Below are 23,784 nucleotides of genomic sequence, written 5' to 3' on the forward strand. Positions count from 1 at the left end.
TTTGGAATATTGTGTGCAGTTGAGAGTGTAGAGGAGATTTACAACAATGTTGCCTGCATTCCAGGGTTTGAGTTACAAGGAAAGGTTAAACAGACTGGGACTTTACTCCCTGGAGCATTGAAGATTGAGTGGTAATTTGATAGAGGTCTTTAAAATTATGAGGGGACAGATGGAGTCAACGTGGACAGGCTTTTCCCATTGAAAGTGGGAGAGATACAAACAAGAGGTCATGGATTGAGATTGAAGGGGAATAAGTTTAGGGGAAACATGAGGGGGAATTCCTTCACTCAGAGGGTGGTGGGAGTGTGTAATGAGCTCCCGGCCATCGTGGGTTTGATTTTAATATTTATGGAAAAGTAGTTGGATAGGTATATGGACAAGAGAGATGTGGAGGGTTATGGGCTAGGTGACATTCAGGAGAAGGTGTTCGTCATGGATTAGAAGGGCCGAAATCGCCTGTTTCAGTTCTGTAATTGTTATATGTCCTCTGGTGTTTGCTGATCCTGCCATGGGAAAAAGGTGCTGGCTGTCCACCCTACCTATGCCTCTCAGAATCTTGTCCCAGTTCTGTTAACCTTGCCTCATAAGACAGGCAAATCTCTATTGGGTAACCCTCAGACATTAGAGAGGATGGCATAGCTGCAAATGTTGTTCCCCTGTTCAAGAAATGGAGACAACCCAGGAAATGATAGACTAGTGAGTCTTATCTCAGTAGTGGGAACGCTCATGGAGAAGATCCTGAGAGACAGGGTTTGCAAGCATTTAAAGAGGCCTAATCTGATTAGAGATAGTCAGCATGGCTTCATCAGGGGAAGGTTGTGTCTCAGGATGACAGCCTGATTGAATGCTTTGAAGATGTTGCAAAGAACATTGATGAAGGTAGCGTGATGGAGGTATTGTATATGGATTTCAGTGAGACATTTGATAAGATTACCCATAAAAGACTCATTCAGAAAGTAAGAAGGCATGCAATCCAAGGAGGTCTTTGTGGACACAGAATCGACTTGCCCAGAGAGGGTAGAGGGTGGTTTTTTAAAAATGTTTTTTAATTTTTCACACTATAAACCATATTGACCAAGATATATAGAGACATTTTTCTTCTTAAATATATAGTGTCATTTTCTCCCCCTTTTTCCCCCCTCCCTTCCCTCCCTCCCTCACCCCCTTCCCCATTTATTTGAAGTTCAATCTATAAGATACATTAAACCCGTTAAACAATGTTGTCAACTTAATAAAAATAAACAAGAAATTTTACTGAGTCAGTTCTTTTCGTTCTCTTCTCCTTCTGTCATTTTAGGTGGTAGATGTCCCCGGTAGGTTTTCTCTATTGTGTTTCATGTATGGCTCCCATATTTGTTTGAATATTGTAATGTTATTTCTTAAATTATATGTTATTTTTTCTAATGGAATACATTTATTCATTTCTATATACCATTGTTGTATTCTCAAGTTATCTTCTAATTTCCAGGTTGACATAATACATTTTTTTGCTACGGCTAGGCTATCCTAACAAATCTTTTTTGTGCTCCATTCAAATCGAGTCCAAATTCTTTGTTTCTTATATTACTTAGGAGGAAGATCTCTGGGTTTTTTGGTATATTGCTTTTTGTGATTTTATTTAGTATCTGGATTAGATCTTTCCAAAATTTTTTCACTTTCTCACATGTCCAAATTGCCTGAATTGTTGTTCCCATTTCCTTTTTACAGCGAAAACATCTGTCTGATACTGTTGGGTCCCATTTATTTAACTTTTGAGCTGTGATGTATAGCCTGTGTATCCAGTTATATTGTATCATAAGTAACCTCGAGTTTATTGTATTTCTCATAGTTCCTGAGCATAACTTCTCCCATGTTTCATTCTTTATCTTTATGTTTAGATCTTGTTCCCATTTTTGTTTAGTTTTACCATTTGTTTCCTCATTTTCCTTTTCTTGTAGTTTAATGTACATGTTTGTTACAAATTTTTTGATTATCATTGTGTCTGTAATCACATATTCAAAGTTACTTCCTTCTGGTAACCTCAGACTGCTTCCCAATTTGTCCTTCAAGTAGGTTTTCAGTTGGTAGTATGCAAACATTGTATTGTGAGTTATATTATATTTATCCTTCATTTGTTCAAAGGATAATAATTTATTTCCTGAAAAGCAATTTTCTATTCTTTTGATCCCTTTTTTCTCCCATTCTCCAAAGGAAAGGTTATCTATTGTAAAAGGGATTAGCTGATTTTGCGTCAATATTAGTTTTGGTAGTTGGTAATTTGTTTTATTCCTTTCTACATGAATCTTCTTCCAAATGTTGAGCAGATGATGCAATACTGGTGAATTCCTACGTTGTACCAATTTTTCATCCCATTTATATAGTATATGTTCAGGTATCTTCTCCCCCATTTTATCTAGTTCTAATCTGGTCCAATCTGGTTTTTCCCTTGTTTGATAAAAATCTGATAGGTATCTTAATTGTGCAGCTCTATAATAATTTTGAAAGTTTGGTAGTTGTAAGCCTCCTTGTTTGTACCATTCTGTTAATTTATCTAGTGCTATCCTCGGTTTCCCCCCTTTCCATAAAAATTTCCTTATTATTTTCTTTAACTCCTTGAAGAATTTCTGTTAGGTGTATTGGTAATGACTGAAATAGGTACTGTATCCTTGGGAAAATGTTCATTTTAATACAGTTTATCCTTCCTATCAGTGTTAGTGGTAAGTCTTTCCAATGCTCTAAGTCGTCTTGTAATTTTTTCATTAATGGATGGTAATTGAGTTTATATAGATGGCCAAGGTTTTTATTTATTTGTATACCTAGGTATCGCATTGCTTATGTTTGCCATCTAAATGGCGATTCTTTCTTAAACTTTGAGAAATCCGCATTATTCATTGGCAATGCTTCACTTTTATTTGCGTTGATCTTGTACCCTGACACTTCTCCATATTCCTTCAATTTCCTATGTAATTCTTTTATTGATATTTCTGGTTCTGTTAAGTATATTATAACGTCATCTGCAAATAGACTGATTTTATATTCCTTCTCTTTTATTTTTATCCCTTATATTTGATTTTCTGACTTATCAGTTCTGCTAGTGGTTCTATAGCTAACACGAACAGTGAGGGAGATAGTGGACATCCCTGCCTTGTTGATCTGCTTAAGTTAAATTGTTTTGATATATATCCATTTACTGTCACTTTTGCCAATGGCCCCTTATATAATGCTTTAATGCAATTAATATATTTCTCTGGTAAGCTGAATTTTTGTAGTACTTTGAATAAATAATTCCATTCTACTCTGTCAAAGGCCTTCTCTGCGTCTAAAGCAACCGCTACTGTTGGAGTTTTATTTCCTTCTACTGCATGAATTAAGTTAATAAATTTACAGATATTGTCTGTTGTTCATCTTTTTTTAATAAATCCAGTTTGGTCTAGATTTACTATTTTTGGTACATAGTCGGCTAATCTGTTTGCTAATAGTTTAGCTATTATCTTATAATCTGTGTTAAGTAAAGATATTGGTCTATATGACGCTGGTGCAAGTGGATCTTTCCCTGTCTTTGGTATTACTGTAATTATTGCTGTTTTGCATGAATCTGGTAAGCTTTGTGTTTTATCAATCTGGTTGATTACTTCCAGGAGGGGAGGAATTAATAAGTCTTTAAATGTTTTATAGAATTCTATTGGGAATCCATCCTCTCCTGGTGTTTTATTGTTCGGTAGTTTTTTTATTATCTCCTGTAATTCTTCTATTTCAAATGGTTTTATTAATTTATTTTGCTCCTCTGTTTGTAATTTCGGTAGTTCAATTTTAGTTAGAAATTCATCTATTTTCCCTTCTTTCCCTTCATTTTCAGTTTGATATAGTTGCTCGTAGAATTCCCTGAAGTTTTCATTGATCTCCGTTGGATTATATGTAATTTGCTTGTCCTTTTTCCTTAATGCTAATACCATTCTTTTAGTTTGTTCTGTCTTAAGCTGCCATGCTAGAATTTTGTGCGTTTTTTCCCCTAGTTCATAATATTTCTGTTTTGTCTTCATTATGTTCTTCTCCACCTTATATGTTTGTAGTGTTTCATATTTTATTTTTTTATCTGCCAATTCTCTTCTTTTAATTGTATCTTCCTTCATTGCTAATTCTTTTTCTATATTTACTATTTCCCTTTCCAACTGCTCTGTTTCCTGATTATAGTCCTTCTTCATCTTGGTTACATAACTTATTATTTGCCCTCTGATGAACGCTTTCATTGCGTCCCATAGTATAAACTTATCTTCCACTGATTCCGTATTTATTTCAAAGTACACTTTAATTTGTCGTTCAATGAATTCTCTAAAATCCTGTCTTTTAAGTAGCATGGAGTTTAATCTCCATCTATACATTCTTGGTGTGATGTCCTCTAGCTCTATTGCCAATAATAGGGGTGAGTGGTCCGATAATAGTCTAGCTTTATATTCCATTTTCCTAACTCTCCCTTGAATGTGGGCTGATAACAGGAATAGGTCTATCCTTGAATATGTTTTCAGTCTACCCGAATAATATGAATATTCCTTTTCCTTTGGGTGTTGTTTCCTCCATATATCCAAAAGTTGCATTTCTTGCATTGATTTAATTATAAATTTGGTTACTTTGTTCTTTCTGTTAGTTTTTTTTCCAAATTAAGGTTAAAATCCCCTCCTATTAATATGTTCCCTTGCGTGTCTGCTATCTTCAAAAAGATATCCTGCATAAATTTTTGATCTTCTTCGTTAGGTGAATATACATTGAGTAAATTCCAATATTCTGAATATATCTGACATTTTATCATTACATATCTCCCTGCTGGATCTATTATTTCCTCTTCTATTTTGATTGGTACATTTTTACTGATTAATATAGCTACTCCTCTGGCTTTTGAATTATATGACGCTGCTGTTACATGTCCTACCCAATCTCTCTTTAATTTCTTGTGTTCCACTTCAGTTAGATGTGTTTCTTGCACAAATGCTATATCAATTTTTTCTTTTTTCAGTAAATTTAACAGTTTCTTCCTTTTGATTTGGTTATGTATTCCATTAATATTTAAAGTCATATAGTTCAACATAGCCATTTCATACTTTGTTTATCTTTCCTTTCCGTTTCCTCATCACCACCTTCCCTTCTTATCCATTTCTGCTTTTTTTTTTAAACACATTATAAGACAACATTTCTAAATCATAAAATATTTCCACTATTCTCATATCTAAAATTCCTTTAACCCCAATAGTCCCTCCCCTTTCTGAGTTGCCCTTTGTCCCTTGTCGGGCAACCACATCTCCCCTCTCCATTTGGATTTGCGAATTCACTCGCAAGCGTCAACTGATCTCGCAGTGACCGTAACTCCTCCCCACCCAGCCCCCCCAGAAAAGATTTTAATCTTCATATATAACAAAGGTCACTCTCTTAATTCCCTCTTTACTTCCTTTCTTCCCTTTCTTTCCCTTCTTAGTTCTTACTTATACTCTATTTTTTAAATATATATATATATATATATATATATATATATATATATACATAGTTTGTTGTCATTTTTGTTCTTGTTACATCTCTTCATCTCTCTGTCTGTTTTGTAGTTGTTCTGCAAATTTTCATGCTTCTTCCGGATCCGAGAATAGTCTGTTTTGCTGCCCTGGAATAACTATTTTAAGTACCGCTGGGTATTGTAACATAAATTTATAACCTTTTTTCCATAGGGTCGTTTTTGCTGCATTGAACTCCTTCCTCTTCTTCAGGAGTTCAAAACTTATATCTGGATAGAAAAAATTCTTTTGACCTTTGTATTCCATTGGTTTTTTGTCTTCTCTTATTTTCCTCATTGCTTTCTCCAATATATTTTCTCTTGTTGTATATCTTAGGAATTTTACTGGAATGGATCTTGGTTTTTGTTGTGGTTGTGGTTTAGGGGCTAATGTTCTATGTGCCCTTTCTATTTCCATTTCTTCCTGTAATTCTGGTCTTCCTAGGACCCTGGGGATCCATTCTTTTATAAATTCTCTCATATTCTTGCCTTCTTCATCTTCCTTAAGGCCCACTATCTTTATATTGTTTCTTCTATTATAATTTTCCATTATATCTATCTTCTGAGCTAACAGCTCTTGTATCACTAACTTTTTTTATCAGATTCTTCTAATTTCTTTTTTAAGTCCTCTACTTCCATTTCTATGGCTGTTTCTCGTTCTTCCACCTTGTCCACTCTTTTTCCTATATCTGACATGACCATCTCTAATCTATTCATTTTTTCTTCTGTACTTTTTATTCTTCTTTTTATTTCACTGAATTCTCGTGACTGCCATTCTTTTACTGATTCCATATATTCTTTAAAAAAAATATATCCATGTACTTGCCCTTCCCTTCATCTTCCATTTCTCTGTGTTCTTCCTCTTCTTCTGAGTCCACTCCAGGATCTGTGTCCTTTACCTCTGTCTCTTCTGGTTTTCTTGTTGGGTTGTTTGTTTTATCTTGTTGAGTATTTTTGGTCTTATTTTTACTAGAAGTGTCTTGCTGCTGGTCTTCTTCCTCTGGGTTGGTCATCTGTTGTTTCTTTGATTTCTTTTTACTCTCTTCTTTCTTGTTCTCGTTATTTTCTGTGTTTTCCTCTTGCTGCTTTGTTGTGGTTGTCAATTTCAGCTGTGGAGATCGACTCCTCAGCTGGTCCCCCCTCCCGTCAGTGTTATTTTTGTCTTGCGCACTTTTGTTTGACTCCGTGAGCCATTTTTGTAGTCCCGAATTCAGGGCTTCGACTGACCTCAGGGAGTGGGCTTCTCTCTCCACGGCGGGCCTCCTCGTACCGGTAAGGCCTTCACCTTTTTCTTCTGACATCTTTCCTTCTTCTTTTCTTCCCGTTGTTTTTGGTTTTTCTTTCTTTGCTGCCATTTTCTCCACACTTTTATTTTCACTTTATTTTGGTTTTTATGTTTGTGCCTTTGCTTTTTCTCTATCTTTTTTTTACTTTTCTGGAGAGGGCTGGAGTTTCCCAACCGGCCACTACTCCATCACGTGACTCCTCCCAGGGCAGAGGGTGGTTGAAGTAAAAACACGGCAAAGATGAAGATACAGAACCAACGTTTCGGACTTGAGCCCTTTACAATGTTTAAAAAAATGTCGACAGGCGTCCAAACAAAAGAGTTGGGGGGGGGGAGAAGAGGTGTGGTCACAAAGGCAGGAGGTGATAGGTGGAGAAGGGATGGAGGGGACAGCAGTGAGCAAGGAAGGGGGGATGGCTGGGTGAAGGGAGGGGGGCAGAGGAGAGCAGCTTGGCAGAAACCAGAGAAGTCTATGTTAATGCCATCTGGCTAGAGGGTCCAGACATAAAATTCAGGTGTTGTTCTTCCAATTTATGGGTGGTCTTGGTGGGTTAGTACAAAAGGCCATGAACAGACGTGAGTGTGGGAGTGTGACCAGAGAACTGAAAGGGTTGGCTACTGGAAGGTCTCGTCTCTGGTGCGGACAGAGGGTGATTGTAGATGATTTGTGTTCTGCGTGGATGAAGGATCCCACCCTGAACGACTGACTGACCATCTCTCCCCAAAGATGCTGCCTGACCCACTGACCCCCCCCCCACAGAGTTCCCCCCCCCCCTCACCTCCTCCCTGTTCACTGCAGATTCCAGCATCCGCAAATTGACGGTGACAGGACTTGATGCAATATGCCCTTCCCATAGTAACCCCCCTCAGTCCTGCCCCTCTCACAGTGTGATCCCCCTCTGTACTAACCCTCCCACAATGACCCCCCCTCTACTGCCCCAACCACAGTGTGATCCCCAGTACTGCACCTCCCATACTGACATCCCTCAGACCTGCCCCTCCCACAGTGTGATCCCTCAGTGCCCAGTATTGGGAGGATTCTAGACTGTGGACCTTCCCCATAGTGCCCTCATGTTGGCTCAAGCCTCAATGTGCCCATCAGCATGTACTCATGCAGCCTGGAATGTACCAGTTGGCAGTGTCCCCTCACCGACATCTCTGTGTGCTGAAAGACCAACAGGTTTCAGGCTGACCAAATTGAGTTGATGATCCTCCAGCAGTTTTGGATGTCGGACTCCGAGTCCATCCCTGGGTAGCAGCCCATAGATTAAAGAGTCCTCTGTCATGCTGCGGCTGGGGATGAACGATGACAAGGACCCCTGCCCCCTTCTCCCCACACTCTCAGTGAATCCACGTTCAGTAAAGAGGTGGGTGACCATCTCCACTCCGCTGCAGCCATCCCGAGGACAACTTCTGTTATGGGTGATGTTCTGGTTGTACAAGAAAGATCTCACTGGGAGGGCTCATGTCTCTACCTGCCAGGACAAGTCCTGGTGCTTGTTTGTCAGCCCTGCAATGAGATGACCTGGACGGTCGGCTCAGGGAACCATCCCACCGGGTCCATCCAGTCCTCATCTCTCAGTTTCTGCAGGGTGTTCTGTGCTGACCACCGTCCAATGGCCTTGTGGTTGTAAGGTAAAACATCATGAGATGGGAATGTGTAAGGAATTACCCTGTACAGGGCTGTAACAAGATGTGAATGCATCCTTGTACTTACAAGATAAGAGAGACATTGATGGATTGAGAGGCAGGAAGCTAGCAGGGAAAGGATAGCAACAGTTTTAGTCATTGGACAAGTAATGATATGATGATGTTCTAAGCATGTATCCAAGGGTATAAAAAATCACCATTTAGCTGATAACGGCAGAATGCATTCTCCGACTAACATTGTTAGTCGCAAGTGTTACAATCCGGTAATAAAGAACAAAGAACCCTGATTTCGACTCAGTCTGGTGTTTGTCTCACTCATTCATGAACAAAGCAGACCTAACAATTTGGTGACCCCGACGTGATGGGTGAGTGAACACTGGACGACGGTTTCTGTTTTTTCTGACAATCATCTCAGCCGGCTGATAAAAAGGTCCAGAGAAGCCTGTTTTAACAAAATTCTCTTTTTTTTTAAAAATCTTTATGATTGTCAGTAAGAACTGGAGATCGGACAAATTAGACGACCACAATTGAAGGTCGCATGCCAGGATTGTAACACGTAAGTGATTACAGACAAGATAAAAGTCCTTAAGGTGTTTGAATGACATTTATTAAGTGCTTCGCAAGAAACTACTAGAGTTTAAAAGTCTTTATTGTGTCGTTGCAAAGTCCAATAGAGTGAGAAGGTGGTCTATAAACAATTGAGGACCTGAGTTTTCTGCCCTAAACTGGTTATTAAGAGGAGAAATCTCCCACGTGAAGGTTGGGCTTTGAAAGAAAACAAAGGTTCAGGCTTATTGGCCTCAATTGTATCTGAGAGACTGACTTATAAATGTCCGGTAGGTATGATAATGTCTGTACACTTGAGAAGTTAAGAATTTATTTCCCCAATTCGCCGTGGTGGAATACCACAGCAGACACTAGAGACCTTGAGACAACAAAAAAAGTACTCAGGGACGCCTGCCTGGTGAACAAGAACGACGACAGAAGGCTGCGACAGCTGTGTCCGGATCAGGTAGGAGATATTAATGAAAAAGTTGACAAACTCCTAAGAGACACCCGGTTTATTCGAAATACTTTTGATAAGTTAAATGAGGGTATTCCCAACATCACCAAGGAGATAAAGTTACGTAAATTCATAGATTGGTACAGGGAAACAGGACAAAAGTATAGCCCAAATATTTGGTTTTCTAGTTGTAATTTAACTTTCAGACCCCTTTGGGAAAACAGAGAGTGGAAAACGAGCAATCAGAGTATACAGGACAGTCTGAAGTCAATTGGAGGACAAGACTTAGAGACTGTTCCTTTAAAAGATATTAGTCATCCAGCTTGCAAGGAGACATTTTTTAAAAGCAATTTTCGTTGACATAGATCCCCTAAACGGACAAGAACCTAAATTAAAACAGGCATTAGAAAGCGGTCCCGCAGCTATGGCTGTACAGTTGCCTGCTAAGACTTTTGACCAAGTTATTAAGGAAATTAATCAGGAATTAGAGGAGCGAAATACCAGTAATGCGGCATTGGAAAAACAAAAAATGCTCCGAAAATGTGTAGACCGCTGGAGGAAGAGGGGTTGGTTACCCGGGGGCACTGAGATGTTCCTGACAGGTGAGGGAAACAAAATTCTAAAGCGTAGTGTCTTAGATAAGCTGGAAGAAACAAAACACAGAAGGGAAAGGAAAAGTGCCTGTTTCCAGTTTCCAGCCACGAAGTGTCCGGGTTTGCTCTCTCCCTCCCTCCTTTCACCCTCCCCCCTCTCTCTTCTCTCCCCCTCTCTCTCTTCTCCCCCCCCTCCTCTCTCACCCACTCCCCCTCCCAATCCCAATCTGTGGCGGTGCTGCCCTGAAATCCCCAGGTTGGGCAGGGCAGAGAAATACAATTTGGTTTTAATTTTGTGCCCACAATTCCAGCTCCGCATCAAATGGGATCCTGTTTTATCCTCTCTCCCTCCCTCTTTCCCGCACCCCCACCATTGCGGGATCAGGGCAGACATTGTGGGCTGACGTGTAGCTCACTCGAGGTGGGAGGGAAGGAAGGAGTGATAGTTCCCAGTGGTGGGAGACCCAATCTGATCCAGACCAGTGATCACAGGATGAGAACCTTTTAAAACCTTTGAAACGAAAGTGTTAATCTGAAGACTTTTCTCCCAGTGGGGCCAGTGCAAGGCATTTTCTCTCTCTATCTCTTGTGCTCTGTGTATCTGCCTCTCTATCTCTTTCTCTCGCTATGCTCTCTCTCTCTCTCTCTCTCTCTCTCTCTCTCTCTCTCATAGTCTCTGGATGTATGTGATGTCATGTATGTACTCTGACAATAAATCATTTATAAGTGAGTCTTATACAATTATACAAACGGGACATAGAAAGGAAAATCTTTAATCGCGAGTCAGCAAAAAAGAGGGTGAGAGACAAGGAGATTCAGTACCGCGATGTCCTAGCTCTATTTGAAGAATTTGGTCTCCCTGGTAACCCACCTGTTACTGCCCCTGTAGAAATAGCTTGTAGACCCCCGCCCTATACATATGTGGAGTCAAAAGGTGCCCCTGGCACCCCAGATGGGATCCTGGAGTCACGTCCCTTATATCCAGATATTGAAACACTGGGGTGTGACAAGAACCTCGGGAATAGGGACACATCAGACGAGGTACAGGCCCCTTTAATAAAAATAGAAGGGGGAGTAATAGATGTAGAGACCCCTCTGGAGTCCAAGAAAATAGAAAAGGAGTTAGAGATACAGAAATGGAACATGAAAAAGGTTCAGGATAACATTAAAAACTTAAACAGAGATATTAATGTGCTGGGGCAGATCAGTGAGGATCAAAAAGAATTAATGGTAGGTGTATTGAAGGAAGTGGAAAAGATAACTACAACACTGTCAGGAGAAATTAAAGCTGAAGGAATGGTAATAGGAGTAAAGGACGAAAAGTGTAGTACAGATGAGGAAACGAGATACGATCCACCATGGGAGGAAAGTAAAAGGAAAAGACTCGGGAGGGAGAAAAATAGACATGCCTACCTGGACATAGTTAGGACAAAAGAGAAAGATGTGAAACAACTAAACTATGGCCGAAAAGATTATCTTAGAGATGAACGTGACCAATATACCTTTGACCCTGAGACATTGGAAGCTGATAGGGACAGTGACAGTGACGAAGAAGAGTCAGAACAAGGTGGGATAAATAAATGCATGCCAAGAGTAAAGAAGGAGCAGAAATCCCCAAAATTGAGATATCAATGCCCATTACTGATCACGGGACGGGGAACTCAAAAATATGTACCCTGGTCACGAATGGACTTAGAGAGTTTAATGAAAAAACTACCTCCGTTGAGTAATGGGGCTAGTCCATGGATTTCTTGTTTTGAGCGAGAAACCTGCCAAGAACAATTAGCACTCGCAGATGTCAGAACTATCATGATAAAATTAAAGGCAGAAGGGGCCCTGAAGCAAATAGAGAGAATTGTAAGAAGCAGTAAATTGGGGGATGAAATAGAATTTAACCCACTTCGGAATAAATTTTGGGAAGCACTTAGAGAAACATTTCCTACACCCTATAGTTTGGATGCCTTGGTAACCCTTCAACTAAAGGAAGGAGAGACTGCACACGAGTATTTCACTCGAGCATGGGACTTATGGGAAACAGGGACTGGAGAAAGACCCGACCACAGCCCCTTAGGAAGGGCTCACTTTCGTAATGGGATAATAAACGGACTACCTGCTACGGTTCAAGCAAAATTAAGGGACATTGTGGGATTAGAGACAATGTCAGAGGATTTGTGGAAAAGACACCTGACACATGCAATCAAACGACATCGTCAATCAGAGCATGCTAAGTCAGAAAGTGCGTCCCAGAAGGAGGTGGACAAGACAACCGATAAATTGGTGAGAGCCATAGAACATATAGGGGTTAAATTAGCGGCCCAACAGATAGTCCCACAGGTCATGGGGCCAGTGATAAATCCGGGACCCCAAGTAAGAAATGGTTGGGAAAGACAGCTAGGTACAATGTATAGAGGGGAACATGCAGTATGCTGGTACTGCCAAAATCCTGGACACTACCAGCGGAACTGTCCGGAGGCTGGGAGAGCAAGGGGAAAAAGATTACCCTCTATTAGAGGCTATCGGGGAAGAGGAGGAAACTTAAGAGGACAAGCAAGGGGTAGGGGTGGACACATTGATGGGCCCCAGAGAATCGGGGGGTGGCAGAGTGATCAACAAGTCCAGGCACCTCAGTGTAATGACTATATTGAGGAAGGTGCTGAATTTGATTATTGAAGGTGCCCTGGAGAATCAAAAATCACGCCTCCCTGGGAGCCACCAAAAATTTGGGGGACGGTAAATGGAGAAAAAATTGAATTTATGGTTGACACAGGGGCAGCAGTTACGACAGTGATTAAAAAACCCCCAGGGAGCACATTTTCGGGCAAAACATTATCTACAATAGGATTCTCCGGGATAAGGGAAACACAGCCCTATACAGATAACATCGACATGACATTTGGACGACAAAGGGTTAAAACGCCTGTCCTGGTTGTGCCAAATTGCCCCATTAATTTATTAGCAAGGGACATTCTTACCAAACTAGGAATAACCATACAATGTTCTGAGAAGGGCCTTCGGTTAACATACCCAGGGGATACAATAAGAAGGGGAGGACAGTTTATAGTAATGACCCCATCTAACGCTTCAGAAGACTCTGTGGAGGTTAGTATTTTCTGGAGTCGGCTACTGTATGATGAACCAGGCCCAGGGCTGATTAAACAGTTTTTTGAGTGGAGGGCCAGTATTCCTCGGTATGGGGATTACCATTATCCACTAGATCCTATGCATGTTACATTAAACTACACCATCCACCCGGACCAGGAATATGAGGAGAGGTGGGACTCTCTAAAAGAAGGGAAGACAGAAACGATACATTGTCCATTTATCTTTGTAGGTAAGGAGGGAATAGCTGCTATGGTTGTCATGACAGAAGAACAAATGGAGTGGTTCTGCTTAGGAGTGGAAAGTGTGCCTCATGTGACCTTGGGTATTGCCAAAGATCATCACGCTCGACAGCTGGGTCCGATGGTAAAGGAAGCGATAGGGTGTGAATACAGGCAGACAGAAATCCCGGGATATTCCACCTCGGAGGGAGGAAAATTTGTCAGACTGAATATTGAAGCATGGGACCAGGTAGTGAATGAGAAAGTAGAAAGAGACCGAGCCATAGAAGGAGAAAATATTGATCACAGAGACTCAGACAAATATCTTTCTAATCTGAGTCCACATATATGGACAACGGGGCCCTATGATGTGGGAGTAATAAAAGGAGAGGTATTTCTAGAATTGGCCAACCCCGGGCAGAAACCAATATGGAGAAAACAATACCGCTTGTCGCCCAGTCAGGAGGAGGGTATTAAAGGAACGATAGAAGGGTTAATGGAGTCAGGGGTTTTAAGGGCGGCACCTGACAGTATGTGGAACACGCCCATCATGCCTGTTCCCAAACCGGGTAGAAAAGACTGGAGGATGGTACACGACCTCCGGGAGATTAACTTGGCTACCAAGACCATCGGGAGACCAGTCCCAGACCCATATGTAGCACTTAGGGCTCTGAGTCCGGAGCACGAATACTATACTGTCATTGATCTGGCAAACGCATTCTTCTGCTTGAAATTAGCTGAGGAATGCCAAGACTGGTTCACTTTCACTTACCAAGCACATCGGTACACATACACTAGATTACCTCAGGGTTATAAGGACAGTCCAGGACTGTTCAATCAGGCCCTTAGCGAAATCCTAATGAAATTAAAGCTCCCGGAAGATGTTACACTGATTCAGTATGTAGACGACCTACTATTAGCAGGGAAAACGCCACATGAGTGCCTGACAGGGACAGCAGTTTTACTCAAGGGGTTAGGCGAGGCTGGATTTAAAGTAAAAAGGTCGAAATGTCAGATCGGAAGGAGGGTGGTAACTTTCCTAGGAAGACTCGTGGGTAAAAACGGTACGGCCATGTCTGAGGCACATAGAGAAATGATACTAGGATATCGAAAACCTACTACAGTACAAGACATGCTGGCATTCTTGGGGCTTTGCGGGTATAGTCGAACATATGTCCCAGGATATGTGAGTCTGACCCAAGGTCTGAGGGAAATGGTCACAGAGATAGGTCACCGGAGGCTTAAAGAACCAGTCAGGTGGAATGTAGAACGTGAAGCGGTTTTTCTGCGTGTCAAACAAGAACTGGGAAGAACGATCAGCCTGGCTAATCCAGATTACAGTAAAGAATTCTACTTGGACGTGGCTGAAACTGAGAGCATTGTTAGCTCAGTACTGTATCAGAGAGATAGAGGAAGAAGGAAAGTACTAAGTTACTATAGTTGCAGACTGGATAATGTAGAGAGAGGAAAAGCCCCATGTCTCCGTTACCTCGCAGCAGTAGCTAGTACGATACAAAAAACCGCGCATATTGTTCTCTGTCATCCCCTAGTTGTTAATACAGACCACAGTGTCTCAGCCCTTTTAATGTCTAATGCTTTCAGCTTTTCGGCCAACAGATCCATTAAGATGGAGGACGCCCTTAAGGGTCCTCACATCACCTTCAGGTCACCCAGGGACAACTATTCCAACATGGCTAGAGGATTGAACTCGGGGTTTATGGAGACGCATGACTGTGTAGCAAGAGTCAAGGTAGATTCCAAGCTGAGGGAAAAGCTATTTGAGGAACCCATGGAGGAGGTGGACTGGGAGTTATTTACAGATGGAAGTTGCCATAAAAATTCTGAGGGTAATGTGGCAGGTTATGCAGTGGTAGGATGGGAGGATGAGGCACCCTATCTAGTAGAGTCCTCTATCATTCCCCAACCGGCATCAGCTCAGTTAGCAGAAGTGATAGGGCTCATACGAGGATTGGAGCTTAGCGAAGGTAAAACAGTTAATATTTATACTGACTCTGCATATGCTTGGAGTGCAGTACATATTGAAGCACCAGGCTGGCTAAGAAGGGATTTTCGGACTGCTGCCGGACAAAACGTCCGTCATGATCTGGTTTTACGGAGACTGGTCAGGGCGGTCATGCTTCCCCGGGCTCTGAGCCTAATTAAGGTGGCGGGCCATTCCCCCGATAACACAAAGGAAGGGAAGGGAAACACGGCGGCTGACAGGGCAGCCAAACAGGTTACTGGTTATCATGAACATATACAGGGGATGATTTTGAGGTCCCATAACAAAAAAAAATGAATCTGAAACTAAGGAGACTTGTAGCAGATTGATTGACTACACAGATGAGAAGGGAGAGGGACCCCCACCGAATATTGAGCACCTAATAGAAATACAGGAAAAAGCTAGCCCAAGTGAGAAAGAGGAATGGATGAAACGCGGTGCCACTCGACAGGAGATCAGCTATGAAAATCAGACAGTACATGTTTGGCGCTCCCCTATAGGTACGATAGTTGCCCCTCGTCAATTACTCCCGCTATTATTTGAAGAAGCACATGGGCCGACTCACATTAGCGCCACCAAAACTTATAATACGCTTAAACAACATTGGTGGAATCCCCACTTACGCGAGCACATTGACAACTTTAGAGCTGAATGTACTATCTGCAACGGGCATAACCAAAGGATCACCTTACCCCACCCGCTTTTACGATTTCCAGTACTGACACCCCCGTGGAAAGAGATCTATATTGACTATACAGATATGGGTACTGACCTTAGGACAAAGGAGGGTTACCGATATCTTTTAGTGGCAGTAGATAGGTTCTCACGATGGATGGAGGCTATTCCAACAAAGAAAGAAGATGCGGATAGTGTAATAGGCTGGCTAACGCGAGAGTTAATACCCCGCTATGGAGTCCCCAGCAGGATATGCTCTGATAATGGGTCTCATTTTAAGAATGAGCTGATCCGACAGGTTGAAGAATACCTAGGGATCAAACACCATTTTGGTAGTGTCTATAGGCCTGAGAGCCAGGGGTTAGTAGAAAGGGCAAACAGAACGATAAAATCTAAATTAGGGAAAGTTTTAGGGGGGACCAGGTTGAATTGGGTTGAGGCATTGCCATTAGTACTGATGTCTATGCGACAAGAAAAGGCCAAAGATACCTTCCTGTCACCGCATGAGATTCTAACGGGTCGACCCATGCCCGGTCCAAAGACTGATCCAGCATGGGTTAAGTTGTGGAAAGAAAGGGAAGTGGAACTAGATCATTATATGCAGATGCTGGGTAATATGGTTGCTTTAGTTTCACAACAGGTGAATGCTAGTAAGGAGAACCCGGACACCGAAGGAGTTCCAGTAAAGGAGGGAGACCTGGTGTATATCCGTAAACCAGGTAAAGTACATTGGACTGAATTTAGGTGGTCTGGACCATACACTGTTACCGCCGTAACAGATAGGTCGGTAAGAATTGACAAACCAGGGGATCATAATTGGCATCATTTTGCCTACTGTTCCAAGGCAAAACAGCACGTAGCCAGCCTTGATAGAATTGATGAGACTCATGCAGACGATACCGGGGGCCCTATGGGCAGTACTACTAATGGGATGCCAGATAAGTCAGCAGAATAGCTCGGATTCCTGCGGGGCCAAAGTTATTCTAAAGGTAGACAAAGACAGGGATAACACCTTCCAGTTCGATCTATGCAGTATAATAGCGTGTGGTAAGAATGAGGCGTCCTGGAGAGGATATGATATTTACATGTGTGCCTTTAAAATAGGATATCCTAAATGGGGTCTACATGTCTGTCCGTCTTGGGGTGAGGTTTGGTGGTGGACAGGACCCGACACTAGATGGATAAGAAAACCCCTTAACAAAGGGTCCAGCAAACCTTATTATAATTTTTTCACTAAAATCTCCCTGATACGTGGTGCTGTGACCTATTCAATGAAAGGAGAGAATCCCCTGATTTTGACAGTAAAGGCGGGGCTGCGCAACCCGTGGAATATGAAGGGATGGAGCTCTAAGACATGCGAGGGGGGCACAGGGAGAGAACATGGTGTCGGAGACCTCTTCTATCTAATGATTGGAGTGTCTATTAATGGAAAATATCCTTGGGGAGTGGTGAGGTTCGACTTACAAACATACACAAAGGACATAATTAAACCCACTTCGAAAGAGGGGGAAGTGAGAAAATTCGACAGTACGAAGATGACCAGGGGAGAGAAGATAGCAATTGAGACAGGTATTGATGAGTCAAACTCCTGGATAGATCAGATGGGTAAATATGCGGACCAAGCAGGGTATGGGAACTGCTGGGTCTGTGCCCGAGGAAGGCCATTATTACGGATGAGCAGATCAATTTTTGAGGAGACAGATGCTATGGACTGCGCCTTGAACCTAATGTCAGAATCCAACCCACTGAATAGGTGTCTGATATGGGAACAGACGTTTCCCATAGCTCCGGCTAATGTAGCTCCCCCTGTCTTTAGATCCACAGGCATAACTAATGTTACTTGTTTTGCCAACAACAACACAGCAGCGCACGTTTTCCATGTGGGTTGGCTGCCCAGCGACTCGTGCAGGACTCATGTTGATCTCTCACATAGCAGTAGTGCAACCTGCTTGACCCAGGCTAGGGCGGATATTTGGTGGTTTTGTGGAGGAAGAGTGCTGTACAACTGGCTCCCCGCTAACTGGGATGGTCGGTGTGCTCTAGTAACCCTTAATGCGCCAGTGCTGATTGTCAAAAGGCAGGAGGGAGACGAGGATTCCCTAGAATTGCGCCACACAGAGAGTTGGCTGTGGAGAAAAAGGAGGAGTGTTGGACTCTTGGGGCCGGGAGGAAGGAACCCTGATGGGGTATGGATTGATGCCATTGGCCAAGCCCGGAATATTCCGGACGAATTTAAATTAGCCGATGAGATTGCAGCTGGGTTTGAAAGTTTTCCTGTTTTTAGTGCAATTTTTCCCATCACTGTAAATGAAAATGTTAATAGGATCAACCTTATTCACTATAATGTCCAGCGCCTTGCAAATTTGACCAGGGACGTTGTTGAGGCAATACATCAACAACTGTCAGAAACTTCCCTTATGACACTTCAGAATAGGATAGCGATTGATATGGTCCTGGCAGAGAAAGGTGGAGTGTGTGCTATGTTTGGAGATCTATGCTGCACTTCTATCTCTAATAACACAGGGCCAGATGGATCACTCACTAAAGGGTTAACGAAACTTAGGGCATTGGCGAAAGAATTAAAAGCCCAGTCTGGAGTCTCCAATCCTGTTTTATCCTGGTTACAGGGAGTGTTTGGGAGATGGAGCACATTGTTAGGACAACTTTTGCTGGGTTTGTTCATTTCTGTATCAATTTTTATCACTTGTGGCTGTTGTTGTATTCCATGCATTCGAACGCTGGTCACGAGGACCATAGAGAGAGCCTTTGCTGACCGTGATGAACTGCCTCCGAAATATCAAGCTGTGCAGGCTGTGGAGCAAGACTATCTCACATTACAGGAGGCGGAGAAAGTTGCTGAGATCGATCTGGAGTCTGAAGGGGAATGTGATGGGAAGGAGGGATTGTGAATTAGATTGTTACACATATAATTTTAACCTTGCTTGTAACCTAAATATTATAACCTTGATTGTAGAACAAATATTATAACATTGATTGTAACACAAACATTATTAATCAGATTGTAGAACAAGTATTATGAATTAGATTGTAGACCATATGTTAACTTGGGAATTTACTAATGTACGGGGGGTTAGCTAGTTTTTTGCTTGGGGGAAAATGGGATGAAACTTGTAAACGGGCAATGGGATCAGGGTGACGGATGGGGGGTGTACGCAAAGGAGGGTTGGGGGAGCCCTCGCCCACCAGCCGAACTACCCTGTGAACAGAACCCGTATAGAGCTTGGCAATAATAGGCGAACTAATGTAACGCGGTGGTAGCATAGTCAGGGCGAGATTGTCCTCTAAAGAGGACAAAGGAGGGATTGTAAGGTAAAACATCATGAGATGGGAATGTGTAAGGAGTTACCCTGTACAGGGCTGTAACAAGATGTGAATGCATCCTTGTACTTACAAGATAAGAGAGACATTGATGGATTGAGAGGCAGGAAGCTAGCAGGGAAAGGATAGCAACAGTTTTAGTCATTGGACAAGTAATGATATGATGATGTTCTAAGCATGTATCCAAGGGTATAAAAAATCACCATTTTGCTGATAACGGCAGAATGCATTCTCCGACTAACATTGTTAGTCGCAAGTGTTACAATCCGGTAATAAAGAACAAAGAACCCTGATTTCGACTCAGTCTGGTGTTTGTCTCACTCATTCATGAACAAAGCAGACCTAACATGGTCGAAGATGTTGTCCTGGAAAAACGTTTCCACGAAGGATAGGTAGTGCAGCAATGTCCAGCCGACTGGGATGTTGTGGGATAACAGGGCCGGGCCCATCCTTCGCAACTGTCAGCGCATTAGTGGCACTTCGTGCCCTCGTACTTTAGTTCCTCTCACAGCATGATGTAGCCACACTCAAAGGTGGTCATCAGGGTGAGGGCCATGTTGGGTACACCCTTGGCCCTTTAGTATGGCGACCTCCTTGAGACCCTATCCATTTTGGACCCCCATATGAATTGGAAAGCTGCCTTGGTAACTGCCAGGGCGGAGGTGTGGAGGACGGGCCACGTCTGTTGACCCAAAGAGTGCCTTGCCTGCAGACTTAAATTTTAGTGGACCTTCACGATCAGCTCCAACCAATTCCTGTTCCATGCCTCAGCCCCTCCTAACCAGATCTCCAGTTGCAAATGTTTCAGCACTGGCCCTGCCCCAACCATCTCCATGGTTTCACAGGCTGGAGCCCCATCTACTCACCAAGAAAGACATTGTCCTTTCTCGCTCGTACCATGATCCTCGGAACCTGCCTCTTGCGCCCTGCAGAGATGCAAGAAGCTGTGTTAGTGAAGGCCATAGAGCAGGGGTGGCTAAATACAGTAAGTCACATACGATAAACTCCAGATGTCTGAGAGCCGCAAGACATGAAAAAATATTAATGCACATTTTGTTACAAAAATTGTGTATATTAAGAACTACATGGATGTCATAATATTTATTCATGTGTGTAGTTTTTAAATGACTAATTTGTATTTGTTTCAATAATCAAAAGGAGGAGTCACGTGATGGAGTAGTGGCCGGTCGGGGAACTCCAGCCCTCTCCAGAAAAGTTAAAAAAAGATAGAGAAAAAACAAAGGCACAAACTTAAAAACCAAAACAAAGTGAAAGTAAAAGTGTGAACAAAATGGCAGCGAAGAAAGAAAAACCAAAAACAACGGGAGAAAAGAAGAAGGAAAGATGTCGGAAGAAGAAGGTGAAGGCCTTACCTGTCCGAAGAGGCCCGCCGCGGAGAGAGAAGCCCGCTCCCTCAGGTCAGTGGAGGTCCCGGGCTCGGGACTACAAAAATGGCTCGCAGAGCCGAGTAAAAGTGCGCAACCGCGCATGCGCGAGGAGTCGCGCATGAAAAAAAACCCACTAACGGGAGGGGGGAACAGCTGCGGAGTCGATCTCCACACCTGAGAGAGACACCTGCAGCACAGCAGCAGGTGCAGAACACAGACAATAACGACAACAAGAAAGAAGAGGGTGAAAAGAAAACAAGGAAACAACAGATGGTCAACCCAGAGGGAGAAGAAGAAGAAGAACAGAAAGAAGTGAAGAAGAAGAGAAAGGCAAGACAATGGATGTAGCTTTTTTTAAAGAATATATGGAATCAGTGAAAGAATGGCAATTACAAGAATTTAATGAGATAAAAAGAATTATGAATGCCGAAGAAAGAATGAATAAAATGGAAGTGGCCATATCAGAATTGGCAAAAAGAGTGGAAAATATGGAAAAACGAGAAATATTTGTAGATATGGAAGTAAAAGACTTAAAAGAGAAATTAGAAGAATCTAATAAAAAAGCTAAAGAGGCACAGGAGCTGTTAGCTCAGAAGATAGATATAATAGAAAACTATAATAGAAGAAATAATATAAAGATAGTGGGCCTTAAGGAAGATGAAGAAGGCAAGAATATGAGAGAATTTATAAAAGATTGGATCCCCAGTGTCCTAGGAAGACCAGAATTACAGGAAGAAATGGAAATAGAGAGGGCACATAGAACATTAGCCCCGAAACCACAACCGCAGCAAAAACCAAGATCCATTTTAGTAAAATTCTTAAGATATACAACAAGAGAAAATATATTGGAGAAAGCAATGAAGAAAGTAAGGGAAGACAAAAAGCCACTGGAATATAAAGGTCAAAAATTTTTTTTCTATCCAGACATAAGTTTTGAACTCCTGAAGAAGAGGAAGGAGTTCAATACAGCGAAAACGATCTTATGGAAAAAAGGATATAAATTTATGTTAAGGTACCCAGCGGTACTTAAAATAATTATTCCAGGGCAACAAAACAGACTATTCTCGGATCCAGAGGAAGCAAGGAAATTTCCAGAACAACTACAAAACAAGCAGAGAGATGAAGACATGTAATAAGAGTAAAAATGACCACGATCTATATGTATGTGTGTAAAGGGGTATATGTGTGTATATATATATATATATATATATATATATATATATATATAGTGTACATACATGAATGTATCCATATTTAGAGGAAAATATATAGAGTATAGACAAGAATTAATAAGGGAGGGAAAGGGAATAGAGGGAATAAGGAGGGAATTAAAAGAGTGACCTTTGTTACATATGAAAATTGAAATCTTTTCTGGGGGGGGCTGGGTGGGGAGGAGTTACAGTCACTGCAAAATCAGTTGACGCTTGCGAGTGAATTCGCAAATCCAAATGGAGAGGGGAGATGTGGTTGTCCGACAAGGGATAAAGGACAACTCAGGAGGGGAAGGGGGGATTGGGGCTAAAGAAGTTTTAAATAGGAGAATAAGGAAAATGTTTGATGTTTTAGAAATTTTGTCTTATAAAGTGTTCAAAACAAGAAAGCAGAAATGGATGAGAAGGAAAGGTGATGATGGAGAAACGGAAAGGGAAGATAATCAAAGTATGAAATGGCTACACTGAACTATATGACTTTAAATATTAACGGAATTCATAACCAAATTAAAAGGAAGAAACTGCTAAATTTACTGAAAAAAGAAAAATTTGATATAGCATTTGTGCAAGAAACACATTTAACTGAATTGGAGCACAAGAAATTAAAGAGAGATTGGGTAGGACACGTAACAGCAGCGTCGTATAATTCAAAAGCAAGAGGAGTGGCTATATTAATTAGTAAAAATGTGCCAATTAAAATAGAAGAGGAAATAATAGATCCAGCAGGGAGATATGTAATGATAAAATGTCAGATATATTCGGAGTTTTGGAATCTACTCAATGTATATTCACCTAACGAAGAAGATCAAAAGTTTATGCAAGATATTTTTTTGAAGATAGCAGATACACAAGGGAACATATTAATAGGAGGGGATTTCAACCTGAATTTGGATTCAAATATGGATAAAACTGGGGAAAAAATTAACAGAAAGAACAAAGTAACCAAATTTATAATTAAATCGATGGAAGAAATGCAACTTTTGGATATATGGAGGAAACAACACCCAAAAGAAAAGGAATATTCATATTACTCGGGTAGACAAAAAACATACTCAAGAATAGACCTATTTTTGTTATCAGCTCGTATGCAAGATAGAGTAAGAAAAACAGAATATAAAGCTAGAATATTATCGGACCATTCACCCTTGATATTGACAATAGAGTTAGATCACATCCCTCCAAGAATGTATAGATGGAGATTAAACTCCATGTTACTCAAAAGGCAGGATTTTAGAGAATTTATTGAAAAACAAATAAAAATGTATTTTGAAATAAATACAGAATCAGTGGAAGATAAGTTTATACTATGGGATGCAATGAAAGCATTCATTAGAGGGCAAATAATAAGTTATGTAACCAAGATGAAGAAGGACTATAATCAGGAAACAGAGCAGTTGGAAAGGGAAATAGTAAATATAGAAAAAGAATTAGCAATGAAGGAAGATATTACTAAAAGAAGAGAATTGGCAGATAAAAAAATAAAATATGAAACTCTACAAACATATAAGGTGGAGAAGAACATAATGAAGACAAAACAGAAATATTATGAACTAGGGGAAAAAACGCACAAAATTCTAGCATGGCAGCTTAAGACAGAACAAGCTAAGAAAATGGTATTGGAATCAAGGAAAAAAGACAAACAAATCACATATAATCCAACGGAGATCAAGGAAAACTTTAGAGAATTCTATGAACAATTATACCAAACTGAAAACGAAGGGAAAGAAGGGAAAATAGATGAATTTCTAACTAAAATTGAACTACCAAAACTACAAATAGAGGAACAAAATAAATTAACAGAACCAT

The 23,784-nt window shown here is 41.4% G+C and overlaps 1 protein-coding gene across 1 annotated transcript in view; it reads right to left on the reverse strand.

The window, feature by feature from the left end:
• Positions 1–23,784, reverse strand: part of LOC138739678 (interleukin-1 receptor type 2-like) — a 40,161-nt gene that overhangs the window by 11,057 nt on the left and 5,320 nt on the right. The window contains exon 3 of the mRNA XM_069892229.1: positions 20,246–20,305. Coding sequence (XP_069748330.1) covers positions 20,246–20,305 — 60 coding nt within the window. The remainder of the gene's footprint in view (positions 1–20,245; positions 20,306–23,784) is intronic.

This window comes from Narcine bancroftii, chromosome 7 (assembly GCF_036971445.1).
Source record: "Narcine bancroftii isolate sNarBan1 chromosome 7, sNarBan1.hap1, whole genome shotgun sequence".
NCBI lineage: Eukaryota > Metazoa > Chordata > Chondrichthyes > Torpediniformes > Narcinidae > Narcine > Narcine bancroftii.